Below are 17,220 nucleotides of genomic sequence, written 5' to 3' on the forward strand. Positions count from 1 at the left end.
CAACACCGCAGCCAGAGCAACTCATCCTCACTTAAAAGCATAACTTAGGTTACATTATCCATTCCATGTTCTATGGTCTAATAGCAACTTTATATCCAAATACACTACACAAATCAATTTGCTTCCAAACCCGTCATTTTCGTCTTGTTACATTTGTCTATACGCCTCTCCAGTACAAATCTCTATCCAACTTGAACTCGCTCTGTAGGACTTCATCCTTCGGGTCTGCGCTCCGAGATATTACTACCTTAAAAGAACCTTTTTCCGCAAGCCACTTCTCCTCTTCTTCGTCCCAATATGACACAGCATACTTGTTCAAGTTGATTTCAGCCTTCACCTTCCCTCCCTTGGGGACCCACACTTTAGCGAACCCCTTCAACTCTTTGCATGGCCGTAGAGTGGCGCATTCGATGTCAGAAACGTACAGTTGGACAATCTCATGGCCATCTCTGTCACCAGTGTTGGTAACATCAACCGACACATTGAAAGTTTGCTCCCCATCGTCGCCTAAGTCAACAACCTCAGGGACCTGGATGTTCGAGTATTCGAAAGTCGTATACGAAAGACCGAATCCGAAGTAGAAAAGCGGCATGTTGCCAAGCTTCTCATAGTATCTATGACCGATGAATACGCCTTCTCCATAATACATATGTCGGACTCCCTTGCCGAAGTTAAGGAAGGACGGCGTGTCTTCCATTCGGCACGGGAACGTGATAGACAAACGTCCAGATGGGTTATAGCGACCGAAGAGTACATCGGCGATAGCAGTTCCAGTTTCTTGGCCACCAAACCACGCCTGGAGAAGGGTCGAAGCCCGGCTCGCCCAGGGCATGGTCACTGGGCACCCAGACTGGTTAACAATTATCTATTTCACATTAGCCAGGAGCCATAGTCATCTGGACGCGAAATCCCATCTACTCACGGTCCTAGGGTTTGCTTCAATTACCCTCTGGATAAGGTTATTGATACCAGGTGGAAGTTCTAGATCATGTCTATCCACCGCCTCGGTTTCGTAATCAGCGTTCAGACCAGCGATGAGAATAGGTACATCCACATTCCTCGCTAGTTCGACAGCTTCATTCAAAGCGACAGTGGGGTCGATCTTCTCGCAACACCCAATCCGGACGCCACCAATACATGGCGTTCCGACATAGGGCCCTCCAAGGCTGGCGGACATACTTTCATTCTTCAGGATGACAGAGATCTCGTACACCGTTCCTTCATTGGCTTCTAAGTCAGCTGTCAATTCCATACTTGCTTGATTGAACATGGGCGTCTGGAGCGTCTTCTTGGGATGGGTTGACCAAAGATCGACCGCCACTTTGCCATCGATGTAGAGGCGTCCCTTACCCATCACACAAAGGCCGACAAGCATAGTCGCTGTTTTAGGTGCCTTGTATGATGTGACGACGCGAAGCCAGTATGCGTCAGGAACGCCGGAGGGGTGGTTGTCTGCAAAATACATTGTGGCCTGGGTTGTAGTCGCAGAGCGAAGTGGTTCAGCCATGGGGTTCTCCTCGGGGTCTTCATCGTACCAAAAGAGTTGATACCCCTCTTCATTTGTTCCTGGAACAGTGACGTATTCGGAAAGCGGCGGTGTGAATATGTGAGCTATTGGGGCAAGACTTTAGTAGGGTAGTACTGAATCAGGGATTGTTCAGACGTAAACCTACAGTAACAACCAACGGCAGTATACACTCTATCCTTGCCGACAACATCTTGTATGGCTTCAAGCGGCTTTTGAATGTAGTACGGGCGTAGATCGGCTGAGCCGCCGCCACTGACGGCGGGGTATACAGCTCCAGGGCCGATCAGACCATAGGTTTGTTGCGCTGAGGGGTCTAGGGGCAATACTTTGCTTTCGTTCTTGAGCAATACGATAGAGCTTCGAGCGACTTCTCGACATAGCGCTCTCTTTCCAGGTGTATCACCAGCTTCTTCATTTGGAAATTGGCGCTCAATAGCTGGCCGCACCCGGTTCACTAGGTTGATCAGATTCCGAACTCGTTTATCGATCATCGATTTCTTGACTTTTCGAGAAAAGAGGGCAAGGTGTAGAAGATCACCTCTCCACCTTGAAGGGCCCGGCATCTCCAGGTCCATGCCAGCATTCAGCGCCTCAACAGTACTGAAGACACCACCCCAATCACTCATCAGCAGCCCGTCCCAACCCCATTCTTGGCGCAGGATTTCTGTATTAAGCCACTCGTTTTCTGAAGTATGGACGCCATTGATGCGGTGATATGAAGTCATGAACGACCAGGGTTTGGCGTGTTTTACCGCTAGCTGAAAAGGCAAAAGGTGTACTTCTCGTAGTGTCCTTTCAGCAACTTGCAAGTCATCCTCGGGGGACATGTAAGACTGGTCATGTGCTGCATAGTGCTTGATGGAAGTCGCGACCCCTTTTTCCTGTACACCGTTGATATATTCGGAGGCCATCATACCACTGAGAATCGGGTCTTCGCCAAAGGCTTCAAAGCCACGGCCTATAAGGGGAGAGCGTTGTAAACAAACGGTCGGAGCAAGTAGAATCTGGCAGCCTTTATCTATGGTCTCTGCAGCCAGCATATTACCGACGGACCGCATCAACTTGGTATCAAAGGTCGCACCCATCGCTGTCGCTGATGGAAGCAGAGCCCCTAGCGACTGATCAGGATTAGCCATACCATCTTCTCGGTCTGGTGGAACGAGGGTGACTTACGCCATTGAAGAAGGACGTGCCTCGCGCCCCGTGTGGACCATCTGTGGCCTGTTCAACAAACGTAAGCATAGTACGCCACCTTTGGCTTGAGCATAACAACACGCACTGTAAGAGAGGGAATGTTCAGGCGCTCAATAGGGTAGGTAGACCAATTGTCTTTGCCCGAGAGAAGCTTGACCTTTTCTTCAATCGTAAGCTGCTCCAAAGCATGGTCTACTTCTACGAGAACAGGCATTGTGAGATTTGATGAGTGGCAGACGTAATGATTTGCAATAGTATCGTATGGATTAACTTAATTCGAAAAGAAAGTCCTTCGTGGGGATACAGACTTGATAAAAAGCGTTTTCACAAACCCAGAGAGATCGGTCTGAGATCCCAGAGCATTACATATGCAGGCCATGCCCCACAATTCAGCCGAGCAAAAGTTCGGGGAAAACATGTGGACCGAGAATTCTGAGGCTAGTAGTAAATACCCGCAGAGCCGGACCACTACAAATTTGCAGGTCGGGCAATTGGCGGGCCGTTACATTTATTGTTTGCTGTAGGAATCGGCATTCGGACAAATTGCTCTAATTTATGAAATGTCCCTTTTGAGTCCATAGCTTCTATTGATACGATCAGGGCGTAATGCCACAATTTAGCCGATCATTTGCCCTTAGGCAGATTGAACTCAGAAAATTCAACCATGAATCATAAGAATATAAAGTATTGAACATTTCTAGCGTCCATTTAATTCTGAACTATATTCATTTCATCCACTAACATTTCTATTAGAGTCTACCATGGAGCCATCTAACGCGTATATTACGTATTCAAACCCAATTGTGCCTGGATTCGCACCAGACCCCTCGGTTGTCTTCGTCGATGGTACATTCTTTCTTTGTACCTCCTCATTCCATGTATTCCCAGGCCTTCCCCTCTACGCCTCAAAGGACCTTAAAGAATGGGCGCACATTGGTTAGTGTTGACCTTCATAAGCTGTCACTCAGAAGCCTAAGGACTTACATTTTTATTCTGTTTGTAGGCAATGCTCTACATAAACGCTCACAGATGAGCCTACGAGATGCAAACACGATACATGTGCCACTAGACACGGGTTTCACCATGGTTGCAACCACGGGCATTGTTGCTCCTAGTATACATTACCATGAAGGAGTCTTCTACATCGTCTCCACAAATCAAACCTTCAATGGCCAAGATTACGACAGGCACAATTTCGTCATCAAGTGCGACGACATTTGGAGCAATAACTGGGGCGACCCTGTCTATTTCGACTACCTTGGCATTGATACCAGCCTCTTTTTTCATGACGATGGTCGGGTCTTTGTGCAAGGAGCTTGGCATATCAGAGACGACAGACAGCCAACGAACACCATCAAGCAGGTCCAGATTGACATCAACACTGGAAAGTTGCTTTCTGAAACGACAGAGATATGGTCTGGCTGGGCAAAATACGACACCGAGGGGCCACACATCTACAAATTTGGGGAGTTTTTCTACCTCCTGGCCGCCGAGGGTGGAACATTCGAACATCACATGTTGACAATCGCAAGGTCCAAGGACATTTGGGGACCCTACGAGTCCTGGGACCAGAATCCCATTATGACAGCTGATGGAAAGGACGAGTATATCCAAAATATTGGCCACGGCTCACTCTTCCAGGACGGTGATGGAAGATGGTGGGCCGCTGTCCTTGGAGTCCGAAAGCAGCCGAATAATACTCTTGGTCTCGGCCGCGAGTCTTTTCTTTCACCGGTCGACTGGCCAGAGGGGGGGTGGCCTACTGTCTACCAGCCTAGGATGAGCTTTGAGAGAAAAGCTGTGCCATCGCTTCTCCCCCAAAAGCCACTCCAGGCTCCTCCTCATATTGAAGACCTTTACATTCGAGATCACGACGAGAGAAAATATCGGTATCTTGATGACGAAGAAGCCTTGCACCTAATCCCAAGCCGACATGGACTTGGTTCGGCTATTGAGAGTCCCACATTCCTAGGCCGACGCCAGCGCTTCTTGACCGGCACAGGTTCTACGCGCATCACAGCAGACCAAGGTTTAACTGGGAATAGTATCAGAGCGGGTATCTCTCTGTACAAAGATCCCATACGCTTTGCCAGCTTAGTCTACGACTTTGACAGCAATAATGTCGTATTTGAAGTTCATAACTCTGCTGCTGGGCTTTTTGGTACTGTCTCTCGCAAGGTGGCCTCGGGATTAATCGAAGTTCAACTTCAAATTGCAGCTACACCATCGCGATATAGTTTCCAGGTGAAAGAGATTCTACGAGAAACTGAAATCAATGTAGACAAGGACTGGATTGAAATCAGTTCAGTAGAGACTCAAGCGCTTGATGCTAGAGACTTCACTGGTCCGTTGATTGGCGTTTTTACTCAGACGCTATCAAAGGAGTCTATAAAGGGAGCTGTTACTTTCCAAGAGTTTATGTTACAAGCTGGGGAGTAAAGAAGAGTATAAAACCAGTTTGTTTATTCTTCTTTTATCAAGTTTATAAATTTTACATTTAAGCTTAGTAACTTTATCCTTGTCGGTAATTAGAGATAGAATTTCGTTCTTTTTCTCCTCTTTTATTAGTACTTCTATAATCGCCTTGTGGGTATTTAGCTGCATATTGTAGCGCTCTTTTTTATTGTTGAATGAAATTCTTGTATCTCTATTCCTTATAGAAATCCCGAAAACATGTTTCCGGCTTTGCACAACAGCTTAGATTGGATGAGGAGGACACTCCTGCTAGACCAAACTCTGAACGACACTGTCTTGACTTGCCAAGACAGGCCAAACTATTCATGCGGGGCGCGCATCTCTTCTGAGCCAGTAAAAAGACCTGAATGGGCGGCGGATCCGAGGACAGCTTAGCCCATTCGCGGCGGTCCTTCGTTCTTCTGCTTGTATCTCGTTTAACCACTCTGAAGTTCTAATTGAGCTACTCGAGAGAGTTGGTATGGCCCGCAGCGGTCAGGGAGGGCAAGACTGGTACAGTACACCAGGCACAATCTCGATGGCTGGTCTGTCTCACCATTAGTCCCTGAGGGTCTCTATAAAACCAGAGAGGGAATTACAGGTTTAAAAACTACCATTCCGTTGTGGTGAAGGTCAAAAGGATCATCATAACAGGTCTATCATCCCGGATCTGTGTACCTAACCTTTTCAACATATCCATTCTCTTCTATCCTCACATGAAATAATCAGCGGCATGTACTACAGAGGAAGGCATGATCCATGGCAACGATAGTTAAAGGTCCTTTACCTCAGTTCTATCACTATCTATGTCTGTAGCGTTTTCATATTTATGAAGTACCTGCAAATAAATGGTAGGTACTTAATTCCTGACGTAATCCTCCCATATGGCCCCCCCGATGTTATGGATTCTGCCATGATTATTCTCTTGATCTTGTATATGGAACAGTTAGAACCCTATGGCTAAGAATGCTCAACGGCGCCCGTGCCCGCAAGGTCTTGGCAGCGGAAAATACGCTGGTATAGCTGCTCATGAGAAGTACTCCTCTTCAGGAAATCTTTATGGTATTGGTTGTATTAATCCCGCTCCTGCAGGAACAAGCTTTCACTTGACTTCCGTGACTAGAGTGAGAAGCCTCTCGAGATCGAGATCAAAGTCGGTCAATTTCGGTGGAATGCGAAGTGTGTGACGGGAAAACAGGGGGCCAATGGCTATTCACCGCCGCCTCCGCTCAAGGGGTCAAATTGACGCTACCTTTGTTTGTTTTCATAATACTCTGTACGCTTCGGCTAAATGCTTCATGTATACTAGGAGGGAGCATTTAGCCGGCTGGCAAAACTCTAATCCCGATATTCCCTGCCCACCTCCTCTTCGTGAGTCCTGATTGATATGATAAATTGTAGGTTGCTGTGGTGGGGGCAGCATCGCCACATACCCTAGAGCGAGGACATGTAATCATCATACAAGCAACTGCATCTCTAATGCGTAGAGTATAAGAAAATCTAAGCTCTTAGAATTATATCTTTAAAAGTTTGAATACTGTGCTAATCCTCCCGTGTGGTCATCATTGGGGTTTAAAGAGGAAGTTTTGATTGAAGCGTTATTAGCTTCTCTTGCGGGTCTTGCAACCCCGCAATAACACCGATCACACGCAGTATTGTGCTAGCTATTTTGACTTTCCGTCTGCACGTCGGCCAAACAATCAAGTAAGCAAATTAGGCGCGCAATTACGTGAGTCCCTTGATGGTACCCATTTCTCAAGCCAGCAAACATTTATGATCAAAACGGCAGAACTCTCACATGAAACGTTGAATACTTCACAAACCTCGTCCCGCTCCAAGAAGCGGCTCCGAAACAGGATTCAAATATCGTCGTTACCTCACAATAAAAATAAGTGTCCTCTTATACTCGTTAAACATTCAAACAACACAGCCATCTTCAACGGCGGACGCATTACCAACCTCTTACCGTACGCGATTTCTCAGTAACAATGACTACCAGCGCCAAAGATGAGTCTTTCCAGCATCCTCACCTCCGACGCGATGACAATGGTAGTCATCTAATAGTTAAGGGAAAGCCTTTCCTTATGCTCGCCGGCGAGTTACACAACTCTTCTTTCAGCTCAGCCAGCTATATGGCCGACGTATGGCCAGCTATGAAAGAACAAGCGATTAATACATTGCTTGGTGCTGTTTCCTGGGAGCAAATTGAGCCTGTTGAAGGAGAGTTCGATTTTACAGAGCTAGATAAAGTCATTCTTGACGCTCGGCAGCAAGGTATGCACCTTATACTCTTATGGTTTGGTGCATATAAGAACGCCCTTAGCACCTATGTTCCTGCGTGGGTGAAAATAAACTCAAAACGGTTTCCCCGAGTGCGCAGCATTGAGGCAGGCGGCAAACGAAAGATTATCGATATCATAACGCCTTTATCTGCTGAATGTGCCGAGGCTGACGCAAAGGCTTTCGGTATACTGATGGCCCACATCAGGAGTCTTGATGAAGCCCACTCCACGGTTCTTATGGTTCAAGTTCAAAACGAGTCAGGAATACTGGGCGACTCTAGAGACAGGTCTCCCATAGCTGAGGCAGCTTTTAAGGAACCAGTTCCGGAAGAGCTACTTCGCCATTTGGCAGACAACCCACACCCACAGTTCGCGAAGCGATTTCATAACATCCCCAAAAGCGGACAGCACTCGTGGGAACAAGTATTTGGAGCTGGACCGCCTGCCGACGAGATGTTCATGGCTTTTCATTTTTCCCGCTATATTGAAAAGGTTACTGCGTCGGGCAAATCCGCTTACCCGCTGCCATTCTATGCTAATGTCTGGCTCAACCTCGACTCACCAGCAGAGCTAGATTCTGCCATAGCTCCTTCCGCTATTGCTTCGGCCATCGTAGCGGGCGGCTCTGGACCAGGCGTTTACCCTTCTGGTGGACCTTGTGCTCATGTTTCCGATATCTGGGGATTCAATGCACCTTCGTTGGACTTTCTCGCGCCGGATCTCTATATGCAGGACTATGAGACGATCTGTAGAGACTATACGACTAAGGGCAATCCGCTCTTCATTCCTGAGCAAAGACGAGACGAGAAAGGTGGCCGGAGGATGTGGCTGGCCTTTGGAACATATGGCGCGCTTGGCGTGAGTCCATTCGGCATTGATACTGGAGCTGAAGCTATTGGTAGGGAGTACAAGGTCCTAACCAAGGTTAAAGACTTTATCTTGAGTGCTTTACCTGTCGACCGGTTTGGATTCTTCTTTGACGAGATTGAAATAGCTGCTAAGTTCGACAAGCCATGGGTCAGGGTATTTGGAGACATTGAAGTCAGTGTGGAGCGAGCTTTTACCTTCGGCAAGCCAGGCCCCGCCGGAGGCCTCATTATCAGGTTGGCTGATCGTAAGTTCCTTGTCGCTGGATACGGCTTCCAGGTCCGCTTTAAGGGTCTGGCAAAAGGGGTTGTTTTCACCGGTCTTCAGAGTGTCAAGGAGATGGAAAGCGACCAGGATGGAAATCTCCATGTTCTACGAACGTTCAACGGTGATGAGACAAGAGGGGGTGAGGCTGTGGTTATGCCAAATGAGGAGCCTGACTATGGTGATTTCCCTATCGCGACTACTATACCCGCTCGTACCGGCGTTACAGAAGTCCAAGTGTATACCCTAGTGGAAAATGCTTGATGAGTTTAAAACAAATATTAACATAGTTTTCCAAACTCATTTATAATGTATACTTATAGTCATGCTGTCGTGTTTGATGAGACCCGGGACCCAGTCGCAAGTTCCCGCGTAGAAACGGTATAAGTCGGCAGAATCCAAGAGGGACTAGGAGAGTAAATAAACCGTAAAGTAACCTTGAATAGACTATTAACAGATGACAATACGTAAATAAAAAAGGTATTATTCTAATTAATAAGCGTATTATGCTTCAGTCCTTTAATGCAAGGAAAAGCATTCCCATCTGCTTGATAAATACACTAATAGTAATCGAAGGGGTTGTCATATGGGGATGTAAAGTTCCTGCCCGTGAACTTATTCAAGACATTTCTAGTTACGAACATAGTCATGTCGTCGTGTTTAATGAGTCCTGAGACCCATTCGCAAGTTCCCGCGTTAAAAATTTCGCCCTTTCCTCGCTTGAAGTTGACAACCATACCCGAGCCGTATGATGCTTCATTTGACACGGCACTTCCACTGTAAGAACATAATTGGTTAGTCAAGAATTTCAACCCACGACAGACAGTCGGTACAGTCAATATTAAAGGAGATATGGAACTTACGATGAGAAGCCTGAACCGATAGGCTGCATGCCATGAAATCTGTCCTCCTCGCCACCGACCGCAAGGCACATGGCAATGATATCCATGTCTTTGGGAGCACCATCAGTACCTGTAGCAAATGGAAGACCGCCTTTAAACGTATAGTCTGCACCATCCGTCTCAAAGGCACAGATGTTGATTGGGCTGTTGCCAAAGACATCTCCATAATATAGGTCGGTGTTGTTTAAAGACCAATGCTTATCTCGGTATACCTGAAAGCCGCCATGAGATCGGGGAGTTGCGACTCCGTATCGTGCGTACACGCCGGTAGATCCTGTGATACCCATAGATGCAGCCACAGGTCGACCAACCGAGTCCCAAGCGATTGTAGCCATCGTCGTGTTGCCCATCGGATCATCAGTTTCGCTCTTGTGACACCACTGTGTTTTCAAGTCATCGCTCAGACGGACCTGCCAGAGATAGTCACCAGCAAACCTAGCACACTGCCCTCCCTTCTCGATCCAGTCGTCAAAGGTGTCGCGCATCTTACCGGACCAGTACTCGTCATGTCCAACAATGACAGCAGTCTTGTAGCCTGTGAGAGCGTGTGGGTCTGCGTGTAGATCTGCTTGGGTGATATGGTGCAGCTTATAGCCTTCCATTTCAGCCCAGACAGTAAAAGGGCGCTCATACATAGCCCAGCCAGCATCAGCATAGTGTCTAGAGTAACGAAAGTACCATGCATATTCGTAGTTGAGGTAGCGCGGTGACCAATTGCGTGGAACGCGGTAGTCCATGGTCGATTGCCGCGGGGCGTTCGCTTGGATCCTCAGCATTCCCCGGGCAATAGGTCGCTGAGTCGAGAGAGAGAAACTTGTTGTGTCGTTGAGATATCCATCTGGAACTCCTCGATACGTGTTACCACCACCCCAGTCATTATACGAGTTGAGGGTAGAAGTGCAATGGATCAGAACCATGTCTGCACCTTTGGCCTCGCCTCGCGATGCATGGCGCTCTTTTGACTTAACAATGAAGAAGCCCTCACGTTCCTTCGGCCGGCCGGTCGCTTCCTTGATTCTGACAATGATAAGATAGAAGGCGGACTCCCAGCTGTCGTCCAGGTCGAGAGTGACGGTTGTGTTCCATCCGCAACCTCTCGAGTAGGGAAAATCGTTCGTTTTCTGCTTAACACCAGGTAGTTCTTTCTTGGAGTAGACGGTACGAGGTTTGTAGCCATCGCGGACAATGTCGATATCGTATACATCAGCCGTGGTATGGACCTGGATCTTGACCTTCTCGCCCACATCGTAGGAGTACTTGTCACAGTAGACCCAGATCTCGTCGTCCTTCCAAATTTCTCCAGGGCGCTCAATTAAGCCTCCCGGACGAGACCAAGCGACATCGGGTCCTTCGAACCTGGGCGGCTTATTGGGGATCTCTAGGACAAAGCCTGGCTCCAAAGGGTCAATGCCGGCGGTAAGGCTGGAAGGGAGTAATCCCAATGAGAGGTAAAAGGCATGTTGAAAGTACATCTCCAAGACGTTATAGTACGGACGTACAGCCTGAGGGAAGTTAATTGAAAGCAGGCTTGGATGGGTTCAGGAAGCTAGAGAACGACATATCCTCTTATAACTTTACGGAGGCAAATAGTAATATCTCCTCGACCGGGGTCCTAGTAATAACACCGAGGGCTCAATGGAGCAACTACAACCGACAAGACCATATTTCTCACTTTACGATAGGAAGTGGTCCACTCCAGATAAAACGCATGAGGGTATACGGGTACGCAGCGTAGACACGCTTGGCGAGTGAAGATGAGATTTGATTGGAGAGAACAGCTTGACATTGAGAAGCGATAAGGTTCCGGTTTTCCCCACACCGAAAGTCTCGTATACTTTACCCTTTTAGCTATCGTGCTATTGGCCCTTATCTTCGTTTCGGTCCCCCACGTCGTATACCGTACTGTCTACAATGGGGCACGCACACGGACCTTTCCCCGCTATCCTTATACAATAACTACTTTAGGCTCAGATTTTCTCCGCAACCCTCACAACAACTGACATCCCATATCTTCATCATTCGCCTCCATGGTAAAGAAGACGAGGCGGTCTCACACCCGGTCACGGAATGGTTGCACTCGATGCGTTCAAGTCAGTCGCAAATGTGATGAGGTCCACCCCTCGTGCGGGCGATGTACGCGTCTTTCCTTCGCTTGCGACTACCGACCTCGGCTCATTTGGAAACCCGCCAATTTCGACAGTCCTTCCGAGAATGAGGCAGCTCCCATCCCGGCAGCACTGAATCAACGGCAGCCGAGCGTCGACTCACCCTGTCAATGTGAACAGCGACCAACCAGCGAAGAGCTGTTTCAATTATGTAAGTCATTGTTTCGCCAACTGATCCTTTATTCTCACAATTGTTCTTTTTAGTCATTGATGAAGGGCACAATTTACTCCAGTGGTCCTCTGAGCAAGTTTCTCATGATGAGACCGCGATATGGAGAAGCAACCCTACTCTTTGGGCCGGCATTGAAGCACTTATGTCTACGTTTTACGATTGCTGTCAGGTCTCCTCACTCTCCCGTGTCGGCCATGCCATTACTTCAACTAGCCGTTACATTGATCTGCGGCCCAGTGTTGGCGACCCAGAAAGTTGCCAGCGAATGATGGTTGTGTTAACTCAAGTATCGGTAAGCCTAAATATCGGTATCCTCCTCTTTGGTCACTTGACGCTTATTATATGCTTATAATAGTTACGGGCTGGCTACGCATGGACTCATTTGCTGACCCAAATGCTATCGTACGCTGAAGATTCATTACTCAAAGTTCAGGACCTACCCCAGAAACAGCAGACGGTGCAAACACAGCTGCTGGAGGTCATTGGAGGACTTGATATGAATGTCTGGGTACTTTGTAGAAGATCTCCGCCCTTGCACATCTGGGCCAGATACTGCTCTGGCCGACAAGGAGTGGAGGAGATCACGGGACTTCCACGACCTCTTCTCGATCTAATCGCCCAAGTGTCTCTGCAACGAAATGTCATAGCCGAGCTGGAGCATTATGTGGACGGCCTCTCCAGATCTTCAATCAAGCATCAAGAGTGCGTATGGCATTGTTACGCCCTCGCCGCGTTACATGACCAGTATCGTCATGTTACACCTCGGCGCGATGCCCAGCCTCTGCTTGACAGACTCGCCATCATCCTGTCCGAACTTCACCAGACATTGCACAAATCGAACCTCCGTGCCTTGATCTGGCCTGCGTATGTACTGGGCCGTTATTGTTCTAGGCCGGGCATCTCCTGCTTGGTCAGTGATGTCCTTCGCAAAGCTTCTACTCCAGATCAGCTTAGACGGGTTCTGTATTATGGTTTGACACCTTATGACTTAATGCAGACGGTATGGAAGCTTCAAGCGACAGAGACAGAGGAAGATGTCGATATGATACTTAGCCAACAATTCGTTGACTACGGACTGTGGTAGGGGCAGCCGGGTCGCCGGCCATATTTTGGTAACAACTCTTGAGAATGTTATCAGGAATTCTCGCTTGGAGTTATTCTCCGACAACGGCAGAGATCTCGCCGCGTTTGGCCTATCAGTAGATTAGTTGTTCTTAAATTCCATTGGGGTCTATGCAAGCATCTGACCTTTAACCTCTATGGCAAAAGTAGAGTATTAAATTAATAGTCTCTTGGTGTAAATTGATTTTCCTTCTCACTCCAGCTTTCGGCCCTAACGCTAAGGCTCAGAGAACCGCTTACCGTACTGAGATTCTATTTGGGACTTCCGCATGCTGGACCTAGCACGCCGTCTAGACTAAAAGATACAGATAAAAGCAAATGGAAGTACAAGATCCTAATTGGTAGGTTACAGGTAAGAGCTAGATGCCTCGTACGTGAGTCAAAGTGGATTGGAAAGCTGACTGCATAAGCCGATTGCAAGGGTACAAAAAATGCACACCAATAAGATTACATCGACCTTCGTATGTGCGGCTCTGCTTGTGGGGCTAGTTGAGTCTATAAGGCTGATTGTGCTGTCTTACTCATTCTGCATGACGCACAATCAGCCTTATAACCTGGTTTACGCACAATCGGTACCAGGAACCTGGTCCTGGAATTGGAACTGAAGGTTTCTCCGCGAGCTAGGGGCCGTAAGATCACGAAACTAATCTACAAGTGTCGAGATTTTGCGACGTGCGGGGACTGGGTCTGTGCCCTTCCAATACAGGTGTAAGGGAACGACCAACAGCATGATAATTCTTACCAACAACGTTGAAGGTCTAACCAACTGCAGACAATAGTCTCGATTTAGCCACTGTTATTTTCATCCCATCATCACTAGACCATGCTAAAGGGCAAAAATGACTGTTGATCATTTAGCTTTGACCTATGTCATGAAGATTTGTATCGTCTTGCAATCAAGACAGGCTTCGCTTTGACCTATACCAAGAATATTTACGGGGAGACCGCATCATATCTACACTTTAGGATATTGTCAAAGATAACGCCACTGTAAACGACGCTTCATCTGACAATGCTCGTAAAGCTTACACCCCCCGCCCCCACAGAGATTCTACTTCTTGCCTATATATATGACACTGTTCTTCGTTGAATTATTGCTTGATCACTTTTAATCACCATCTTTGACAATGGGTGCCTCGCTCTCTGTACTCGACCCCAAGGTCCAAGCAACCCAGTTACTCAGTCATGAGTCAACTCAGCAGCCAACTACTGCTCCAGTTGCACAAGATCTAAGGTCTTTCATCGAGCTTCAGCTCACGTCAGTCCTTAATGAACTCAACTATGCCGCGCCTGCCGTTACGGAGAACAGTGCCATTTGGGAGGGCATGCGCCTGTACGCTGATAAAACCGGTGTACCATATGACGAGGGCACGCATTCGGGGAAATGTTTCAAGGTTGGCTACAACTACCCAGTCGTAAGTATTACACCCAACCATTGCAATATCAGGGACTAAGAAGTATCTAGCTGTGCTTCCCTCATCATCCTCTTGAGGTCCAGGTATTCATCGGAATCTATTCCTGGCTTGGTCTTCTTCTTGATGACGAGGCTGCAACATACCTTGATGACTTCCAATTGTTCCATGCACGATTCTGTGCCGGAGAAAAACAACCAATCCCTTTGCTGCAAGGTTGGGCAGACTTGATGCACGAGGTGTTCAAGTACTGGGACTCTACCGTCGCCAACTTTATTGTCTCGGCATCCCTCAACTTCCTAAATGCTTGTGCACTCCAGGCTCGAGATGGATTCACTCAGATGAAGCGCACCAAGGCTGGACATAGTTGGGCCTGGTTCATGCGTGACAAAGATGGTGTCGGAGAAGCTTACGCTTGGTTCGCGTTTCCGAAAACTCTTTGTCCAGATATTTCGCAATTCCTGGAGATGATACCCGATCTCTCTGCCTGGATCGGCCTGACGAATGATGTGCTATCGTCAGTATTGCTTTCCTGGAATCGCGACAGTCTTTTTAGCTAATCCTTAGTAGGTTTTGGAAGGAAGAAAAAGCTGGAGAAAAGCAAAACTACATCCATAGCAGAGGGTGGTATGAGAGTAAAGATGCTTGGGATACCTATGAAGACATAGTTGACGAGGTGAAGATGAAAGCTCGTGACAGTAGGTTTTATCCCATCTACTATTTCCTCTGGCCCCAGCAAGCTTTGGATCCCGGTCAAAATATCGCTCCTTCTACAAATGTCACGATTAGCTAACACTTTTGACTCTTAGTGAGACTTGTACTAGGTGACAGAGGTATCCATCTTGAGCTTTTGGACAGCTACTTGTCCGGGTATATCGCGTTCCACATAATGAGCTCCCGCTACAGGTTGTGGGAAGTTGGCTTGAGGGAGTAGGGTATCAAGACTATGGGTTCTTTATCTTCAAGATAGACTGTTGAGGTAGAGAGCTTTAATAAACACATATTTGTTCTACTTAAACTGCCATTTAATTGTTTCAAAGCATTGGAAGTCAGACAATATCACATTTCAGACGCACAAAGGTTACAATGTTAAAGGGCAAGCTTCTCATTGTAGTTGCCAGGGACGGCAAACGCTACCACGCGACGAAAGCGGCGCGAAGATCAGATAATTAAGACCTACAAAGTGCTATTCTATGAAGTACCAATTGCGATCACCTATTGTCGAGATGTGTCACCAGCGAACCAAAATAACAAGACCCAAAACCGAGCATTCTGCGACGAAAGATTCGAACTACAGCAATACTTGACTATTGCATGATTCGAAGCCTAATACATCTTACGATTTAATTCCGCGATCAAAACCTCCCCCCGATCGCGATATTGAATTGTTCCCTCCTCGAATGATCGCAATAGCCCTTGGACCTTACGCTGAACGGGATCTAGCGGTTCCAATCAAGGCGACTTTCGCAGCAAACGAACAGTAAAGACCAGCGCGCCAGCGAGCGCGCCAAATTGGAAAGCAGAGGATGATACCTTGTGCGGTGTGACAAAGGCAAGGATGGAGCACGCGACCGTCCTGGGAATGGAGTCAGCTAAGTGCAATACGACACTCAAAGTGGCCTTACCATGCGGCTAGAGCTGGAGAGTTGGTTTTCTTCTGAGGCTTTTCTTGCTCTTTGATCATGTCAAGGATCTCGACCAGCACTTTCAGGTCGTGGACCGCGGTGACTTGTGAAATCTTCAAAAGCGACATATTCCTCTCTGCTTTCAAGCCCTCACGGGTAGAAAGCTCTGGGGGGAAGTTAGCAAGAGTTCGGGCTACAGATATTGTGATTCCACGTACCTTGGGACATGCCATTTTCGTTGAGCTCAGTAATGGAGGTCGGAAGCCGATCGAGACAATCAAAATACTGATTCAGGTAACGGTTTACGAATCGCCTGTGAACCTCAAACAGCTGGTAGAGAGTGCACCTGGGCTGGTAAGCTAAGTCGTTCCAGAATTCCGCAGCCGAGCTACCTCTGGCTTCGACGTTTTGGTGTGAGCTGGCAAGAGCGGTACTCTCGCCTACTACATGAGTGCCGTAATCCATTGTGTTTTTCTGTTGTTGATGGTTACAGAGGGAGATGATGTAGCCAGAGCCTAATTTTCTTTTCCGTGCGGCCGAGTTGGACTTTATTAAAGGCCTGTAACCAACAAAGAGACGTTGTGTTCCTGAGGCCCAGTGTGTTAGCAGCGGCTTGTCTTGTCGTCTGTTCTGATTGGCTGTTTAATAGTGCCGCCATACTTGTTGGCAACAAAGAGGACAAAGACTGTGCTAAGCTAATGTCTTAGAGTGTACGCTTCGGTTACAAAGAATAAAAAAACTCTCTTTAAATAGATTCTTGGCTTACATGGCGTATCAGGGAGGGCGGATCCCATAGGGAACTGACCCCTCGCTAACTCCAAGGTCATTTTGAATGAACTTTCGTAAGGTCCGCTCCCACAGAAGGGCTGCGTACAAAGGAGGGTTCACTACGGTCGTATTTGCGGTACTTACTCTCCTCTCCCTTTGGAAGTCAGATTTCACTAAATGTCCCACGGCATGTTAGCTAAAGACTCCTCAATACCACCAGTCGGGGCTGTAGCTATTTATACAAACTCTCAGTACAGCCAGATGAATACGTCGCTGGCCACCCTTGATGATTTACAAAAGTGTGCCAGTGATGGACGCATCGCTCTGCAAGGGATATTCGAGGCTCTCCTTCAGGCCCATCCTCCCCTGGCGTTCGTTTACATGAAGTAAGTGATGCGGCTGCCTCTGAAATGCATGGGACATAGTGAGCGAGAACGCGCGTTCATGATGCTAGGGACCGGTTTG

The 17,220-nt window shown here is 47.7% G+C and overlaps 7 protein-coding genes across 7 annotated transcripts; 4 read left to right on the top strand and 3 right to left on the bottom strand.

The window, feature by feature from the left end:
• Nucleotides 1-131: 131 nt before the first annotated feature.
• Nucleotides 132-2,936, bottom strand: B0J16DRAFT_301665 (glycoside hydrolase superfamily; the record flags this gene model as incomplete). Its single annotated transcript, XM_046124610.1, has 5 exons — nt 132-865; nt 923-1,611; nt 1,674-2,646; nt 2,702-2,749; nt 2,808-2,936. 5 exons carry the CDS (start codon nt 2,934-2,936, stop codon nt 158-160), a joined length of 2,547 nt encoding a protein of 848 aa, XP_045983950.1. The 3' UTR covers nt 132-157.
• A 547-nt stretch (nt 2,937-3,483) lies between these two features.
• Nucleotides 3,484-5,161, top strand: B0J16DRAFT_396186 (xylosidase/arabinosidase; the record flags this gene model as incomplete). The annotated part of the gene is made up of 3 exons (XM_046132246.1): nt 3,484-3,658; nt 3,726-4,110; nt 4,255-5,161. 3 exons carry the CDS (start codon nt 3,484-3,486, stop codon nt 5,159-5,161), a joined length of 1,467 nt encoding a protein of 488 aa, XP_045983951.1.
• Nucleotides 5,162-7,041: 1,880 nt separating this feature from the next.
• B0J16DRAFT_336398 (glycoside hydrolase superfamily) lies at nt 7,042-8,866 on the top strand. The gene has a single exon (XM_046127214.1). It carries the CDS (start codon nt 7,165-7,167, stop codon nt 8,851-8,853), a length of 1,689 nt encoding a protein of 562 aa, XP_045983952.1. The 5' UTR covers nt 7,042-7,164; the 3' UTR covers nt 8,854-8,866.
• Nucleotides 8,867-9,149: 283 nt separating this feature from the next.
• On the bottom strand, nt 9,150-10,963 carry B0J16DRAFT_396188 (uncharacterized protein; the record flags this gene model as incomplete). Its single annotated transcript, XM_046132247.1, has 2 exons — nt 9,150-9,366; nt 9,453-10,963. 2 exons carry the CDS (start codon nt 10,961-10,963, stop codon nt 9,150-9,152), a joined length of 1,728 nt encoding a protein of 575 aa, XP_045983953.1.
• Nucleotides 10,964-11,481: 518 nt separating this feature from the next.
• On the top strand, nt 11,482-13,100 carry B0J16DRAFT_412561 (uncharacterized protein). Its single transcript, XM_046133323.1, has 3 exons — nt 11,482-11,807; nt 11,861-12,120; nt 12,184-13,100. Exons 1-3 carry the CDS (start codon nt 11,519-11,521, stop codon nt 12,910-12,912), a joined length of 1,278 nt encoding a protein of 425 aa, XP_045983954.1. The 5' UTR covers nt 11,482-11,518; the 3' UTR covers nt 12,913-13,100.
• Nucleotides 13,101-14,077: 977 nt separating this feature from the next.
• On the top strand, nt 14,078-15,298 carry B0J16DRAFT_396189 (isoprenoid synthase domain-containing protein; the record flags this gene model as incomplete). The annotated part of the gene is made up of 4 exons (XM_046132248.1): nt 14,078-14,365; nt 14,416-14,879; nt 14,933-15,060; nt 15,172-15,298. The coding sequence occupies 4 exons, from the start codon at nt 14,078-14,080 to the stop codon at nt 15,294-15,296; spliced, it is 1,005 nt and encodes a 334-aa protein (XP_045983955.1).
• A 390-nt stretch (nt 15,299-15,688) lies between these two features.
• B0J16DRAFT_354536 (uncharacterized protein) lies at nt 15,689-16,452 on the bottom strand (the record flags this gene model as incomplete). Its single annotated transcript, XM_046129375.1, has 4 exons — nt 15,689-15,801; nt 15,838-15,938; nt 15,988-16,153; nt 16,206-16,452. The coding sequence occupies 4 exons, from the start codon at nt 16,450-16,452 to the stop codon at nt 15,689-15,691; spliced, it is 627 nt and encodes a 208-aa protein (XP_045983956.1).
• Between the last annotated feature and the right edge of the window lie 768 nt (nt 16,453-17,220).

Source organism: Fusarium flagelliforme (genome assembly GCF_020744385.1).
Source record: "Fusarium flagelliforme strain FIESC 12 MPI-CAGE-AA-0113 chromosome Unknown B0J16scaffold_3, whole genome shotgun sequence".
Taxonomy (NCBI): Eukaryota; Fungi; Ascomycota; class Sordariomycetes; order Hypocreales; family Nectriaceae; genus Fusarium; species Fusarium flagelliforme.

Bases quoted from the DNA above. Each gene is read 5' to 3' on its own strand.
- B0J16DRAFT_336398 (XM_046127214.1), top strand. From the start codon at position 7,165: ATGACTACCAGCGCCAAAGATGAGTCTTTCCAGCATCCTCACCTCCGA.
- B0J16DRAFT_412561 (XM_046133323.1), top strand. From the start codon at position 11,519: ATGGTAAAGAAGACGAGGCGGTCTCACACCCGGTCACGGAATGGTTGC. The intron at 11,808-11,860 runs GTAAGTCATTGT...TGTTCTTTTTAG, and splicing joins CGAAGAGCTGTTTCAATTAT to TCATTGATGAAGGGCACAAT. The intron at 12,121-12,183 runs GTAAGCCTAAAT...TGCTTATAATAG, and splicing joins TTGTGTTAACTCAAGTATCG to TTACGGGCTGGCTACGCATG.